At 49.3% G+C, this 5,486-nt stretch overlaps 1 protein-coding gene across 1 annotated transcript; it reads right to left on the bottom strand.

Annotated features, from left to right (window-relative positions):
- Positions 1–1,797: 1,797 nt before the first annotated feature.
- LOC144542379 (ubl carboxyl-terminal hydrolase 18-like) lies at positions 1,798–2,727 on the bottom strand. The gene has a single exon (XM_078288902.1). The coding sequence runs from the start codon at positions 2,725–2,727 to the stop codon at positions 1,798–1,800; it is 930 nt and encodes a 309-aa protein (XP_078145028.1).
- Between the last annotated feature and the right edge of the window lie 2,759 nt (positions 2,728–5,486).

Here is a 5,486-nt window from a genome sequence, read left to right as displayed (position 1 = left end):
GCGCTTTGACAGAGAAGCTAAAACTTGTACTAACAGGAAACACAATAGGAAGTATGATAAGAAGTGTGAAAAGGTCAAGCTTGTTAAGGACAAACAGACCCACAAGCAGGACTCCTCTCTGTACAAAAGGAAGCTGTCCAGTTCGGAATCTGATGACGATGACTACGAGGGAGGGGTTAAACTGAGGGAAAGTACAAAGGAGATCAACACTTTGAAGATACACCAGACACGCTGTCCTGTGAGCGACACTGACTCAGTGAGCGTGAGTGACCCCGAGCAGGAGGATATAAGACCACACAGTAGGAGCTCGACTCAGAAGGGCGGGTCTGTCAATACGCCCAGACAGACATGTGAAAAGACAGAAGCGTCTGAGAGGTCCATAGAACAAGAGGCTGTCGAAAGACGAGAACACAGCAACCGTGCCAGCCCTAAATCGTCACATCGGAGTCCTGTTTTTCCAGAGTCCAAGGAGCTGAAGTTAAGTGGAGAGGCTGCAGAAACAGTGAATTCTATCGCTCACGCTGTGTGGCGTACTGACACTCTTGAACAAGAGTCATCCGATTACAACGAGGGAGAGTGGGCCCGTGAAGAGTCTCGGCTAGATAGAGAGGCGGACGCGAACCGAGCTGCCGACCCCATCGCAGCTCCAGGCTCGTGCAAGGAGGACGATTCTGATGTCGAATTGGACGATATTTCACATAGACTAACCAACAGACCCGAAAGGGCAGGTTGTAGCGACCTTGAAACGGGCTCTGAGGAAGAGGACTCCGAGGAAGACTATCTTGTTTCTATGTGAGATTGGTTATCATGTCTTCCCGTGTGGTGAAAATGAAAAAACCTCGCCCCGGCCCCCAAAGTGCTTTTATGATACAATATTTAGAGGGGCTGGCAAACGGCGTGTGTATCTCCCAGTTAGAAGGACCTCGGTCCTCTGTAGTACTGTCAGATAGGTATTCTAAACCAGATTCTAAAGCAGAAGAACCAAAGGCTCTTAATACTCTGGATTGTTATTTTGATAGGAAGTGATAGCTGAATATAAAACCTGTAACCCCCCCACATAAAAAGCGCTTCTAGGATAGACATTTAGAGGGGCTGGTGTGTCTAACGGTGTGTGTATCACCCAGTTAGAAGGACCTCGGTCCTCTGTAGTACTACCTTAGACCTGTGTGATAATATTGTGCATGTATGTTACTTGGCATCGTCCTTATATGCGATAATAAAATGAAGATAAAGACCAGTGTATGTATCACGAGATCTTTATTTATTCCACATAGACACAAGAAATGAAACCTGTGATATTTAGAGGGGCTGGTGTGTCTAACGGTGTGTGTATCACCCAGTTAGAAGGACCTCGGTCCTCTGTAGTACTACCTTAGACCTGTGTGCTAATATTGTGCATGTATGTTACTTGGCATCGTCCTTATATGCGATAATAAAATGAAGATAAAGACCAGTGTATGTATCACGAGATCTTTATTTATTCCACATAGACACAAGAAATGAAACCTGTGATATTTAGAGGGGCTGGCTAACGGCGTGTGTATCACCCAGTTAGAAGGACCTCGGTCCTCTGTAGTATTACCTTAGACCTGTGTGATACTATTGTGCATGTATGTTACTTGGCATCGTCCTTATATGCGATAATAAAATGAAGATAAAGACCAGTGTATGTATCACGAGATCTTTATTTATTCCACAGACACAAGAAATGAAACCCATGAAGTTGGTTACACAGACTGCACAGGTACACACAAATTCTAGTATCATATACACATGGGCTATCTTGCCACAATAGGTTTAATTGGAGCTGTCTCTCCTGCGGTACATGAGCATGTAAGCTACTCCATCGTAAAAGTTAGATCCTGCTTCGTAGGTTGACTTCACAGTGTCCCACGAGCACAACCGAACTTGAGTGTCGTCCGCAAGATACCAAGTGTCATCTCCCCGCACATAAGCACTGTAATGTCCACTGTAGTGACTACCACAGTGGGCTATGACGGCGTACAACTCGTATAGAGCGTCAGCGGCCGCTTCGGGTTCTTTCATGATGTATTTCAGATCCAGAGTCTCGGGGAAAGCGAGGCGCTTGTCTATCTTGACTAAACTAACGGTATCTCTGCCAACGTTTTTAACGCGTGCGATCCACATACATACAACGGGGGGCAATGACAAAACCTTGCTTGTGATTTCGATCTGGGTTCTAGTGTGACAATGTGCACAATGGTAGTCACACATTGTCAGCGTGTTGTCAGAGTACTGTTTGATGTATTCCTGCAGCTCGGCAGGAAGATTATCTTCGATAAACACGGGGATTGTGTTCAACTTATCGAGTGTAGACTTGACTACGTTGCAACGGAGACAGCGTATACGTTTCTCCATCTTGATGTCCCACAATTGTCCAACCTTTTCAGCAGGCCCGTCGTCATCTGTTAGAGCGTTGAGGATGCACTTGAAGACGAGGTCTGAGTCCTCCTGAACCTCGAAAGACAATCCACTGTATGCGCTCATGGAGTCTATGAGAAAGCTCGGGTCGCATGATCCGTGGTTGTTTTTGTCCATCTCGCAAATGAGACCCTTGAGCATCGCAGCCACCGTGTTCTTTTTAGGAGCCCGGTATTCTTGTTCGTCGATGTCCCGAATGAGACCCCGTAGCTCGCGGGTGCCGTACAGGCACTGCACCACGCTGTTGATACTACAATGGGTCCCGTAATTGATCAAGCCTCGCATGGTTGAAGGCGGACAAAGATCTCAGCACAAGCAGCAGAGTCAGTAAAGTGTATACATGTCCTAAGGACCGTTAGACTGCGTAAATCCGTAAGTGTAGTATTTAGTAGTCTGTCATGCTGAACGTTGTCGTACTCTGGAACAGCTCTCTGAGAGATCTCGCAGATCCCAGTTTGGTCAGCAGAACCACGAGGATCGTCATCCTGTAATACTCGACAGTTAACTCGTGTAGAGGCCCAGCTCTTTTAAACTTTGTGACCATTATGACAGGGGCCCACTTGGACTCGGTCTGCGAAACGGCGTCGTGTGTGAAACAGTCACTGTCGGTCTGTAACATCGACCGGTCCAGTTGCTCTATGCTGGAAATCCCAGAGAGTGCGGAGTCGCAGAGAGTCACCTTCATCAAACCCCGCGTGCAATCCAGTGCTGTCACCTCGACCCTGGAGGATCCAAACATCTTGGCTCTCATCCTGAGCACTATGCTCCTAGCCAGTGTATTCAACTTCGTATCACCCATGTCCTGTGCAGCCTGGTTGCCTCTGAAAGGCTTGGGGTCTCCGTACACCAGCGTTTTGGCACAGCTTCTCTCGCGCGGTTCTTCCTCCTCACCCAATTGTGTCAGCCAGTTAGGTATGTCGGACGAATAATCCCTGAATGTGAAAAAGTTCCCGTCTAGGGTCAACAGAGATGGGGTTGTCCGTTCGCTCTGATCAAAGTGTCTCAGCCACTCGATGGTCTTGGTCAGCACGAACGATGCCGACACGCCGGCGCTCAGCGTCTGAAGCCATTTGCACAGATTGGAATTGGGCAAGTGTCTTCCCACAATAGTAGTACAGAGACTACCCAGTTGATCGGTCGCTGAACATTGAGGACTGGGGCTTGTTGAAGTTCCTACTGAGATAAGCAACAATGTCGATCATCACGGCTCCTTTGCCGATCAGTACATCCTTCCATTCGGTCATGTACGTGGGTAACAGCTTCACGTCTAAGGCGGCCTTGAGTGTAAGAAAGACTTGCAACAGGAAGACATATACCGAATTACGAGAGTCCAACGCGTTCCAGTACAACACCTGCTCTGACTCTTCGAAGAACTGGGCGTACTGGAAGATGAACATACCGTTGCGCTTAGAGCACTTACACAATCCATCACGGGGGCCTGCGAATATAAGAGGGTACATTAGGGTCATGCCTTGCGACAGTGTGACTACGTTGTCTTTGAAACGTCCTATCTCCTTCTCGTTGTGGCTCTTGAGGATGACCATGACCGTGTCGATCTCCCCGTCGATCTTCTTGCCCCGCAATATCACCGTACCCTGTGGCTCGTCGACAGCTCCCCGGACTGGATCAGCGTTCAAGTCACCGGGCGGTTGCAGTTGCAGTGCATCTTCGTCACTCGCTGTAATATCGCTCACCTCGACGGCTCCCCGGACTGGATCAGCGTTCGAGTCACCGGGCGGTTACAGTTGCAGTGCATCTTCGTCACTCGCTGTAATATCGCTCACCTCGACGGCTCCCCGGACTGGATCAGCGTTGGAGTCACTGTGCGGTTGCAGTTGCAGTTGCAGTTGCAGTTGCAGTGCATCTTTGTCTCGTCTTTGACTCGCTGTAATATGGCTCCCCTCGATATCACAAACGACTAAGGTGTCCGCGTCGAGTGTGTCTGCGTTGGCTCCTCCTTGGGTGTTGCTCACATCTACAGCCCCGATGGGGTTGTCGCTCGCCAGAGATAGAAAAGAATTGACAATGCGGAGTATAGAATCATCCAGATCGCTACTGCTCAAGATTTCAGCGGAGTTCGAGCTCCGTTCCAGATTTATCATATCAGGTGGGGACACCTCCAACATCACGTATCTCGCAGCGTTTCCAACCGCGTTTTCTGTAGCCATGTTATGGGCCTCATCGGGTTGAATAGGCAGCAGCTCGACACCCTGCTTGTGCGTCCGTGTCACATTGGTGACGCCAGGTTGAGGAGCAACCTGACGTTGTTGGTCGCAGACCATCGTCGAAGTACCCTCGTTGGGATTGTCTACGTAGACCCCAGGATCCATCTTCGAGCGCCTAACCTGGACAGGGTTGTCGATGTGATTACCCTTGCGTTTATTATACTTGCTCTTGTATGTGTTTGTAAGCGCTTTGGCCTTCTCCGAGTACCAATCGTAAGGTTGAATTAAACCGGGAGCCAGTCTCATGAAGTCTATCCCGTAGTACTCTTTGGGGTAGTGTTTGATCACTGTAACGGGGGACCCCGTGACGGATTTCTCTGTGATCAGCTCACCGAGTCCCTTGGGGACGCAGTCGTCGCTGACTATGATGTCGCTCATCCTATACTCCCCTACCTGGATGGACAACGGCATAGTTAGGTGTTCAGGAGGCAGCCGAGCCTCGGAGATGTCCCGCATCAAACACTGGTATCGAGGCAGTTTCAACAGTTGGGAAGGAGACAACCTCTCTTGAGGGAACAACGTAATGCAGAGCACTCCCATCGAGATAAAGTGCTTGTCCGCTATGTAGCAGCCCATGGACTTGAGGCTCTCCAGTATCGCCGGCACACTAGGCCTTTTGTCTTTGTGCTCGGTGTGAATGGCTCGAGCGTTCATCGCTTTCATGTAGCCGAGCTCGAACGTTTCCTGATTCTCGGGGCTGTAGACCCCAACCAATTTGGATAGATTCTTTGCGTACGTCTTTTTACAATAACCCCGGCCGCGTCCCGTGTTATATCGTATCAAGGGTGAGCGGCTGTGTAGCTCCCACATCACGCAATA

This window comes from Centroberyx gerrardi, chromosome 15, assembly GCF_048128805.1.
Source record: "Centroberyx gerrardi isolate f3 chromosome 15, fCenGer3.hap1.cur.20231027, whole genome shotgun sequence".
Lineage (NCBI taxonomy): Eukaryota > Metazoa > Chordata > Actinopteri > Beryciformes > Berycidae > Centroberyx > Centroberyx gerrardi.
The sequence above is the reverse complement of the archived record's forward strand: the minus strand, read 5'-3'. Positions and strand labels throughout refer to the sequence as shown.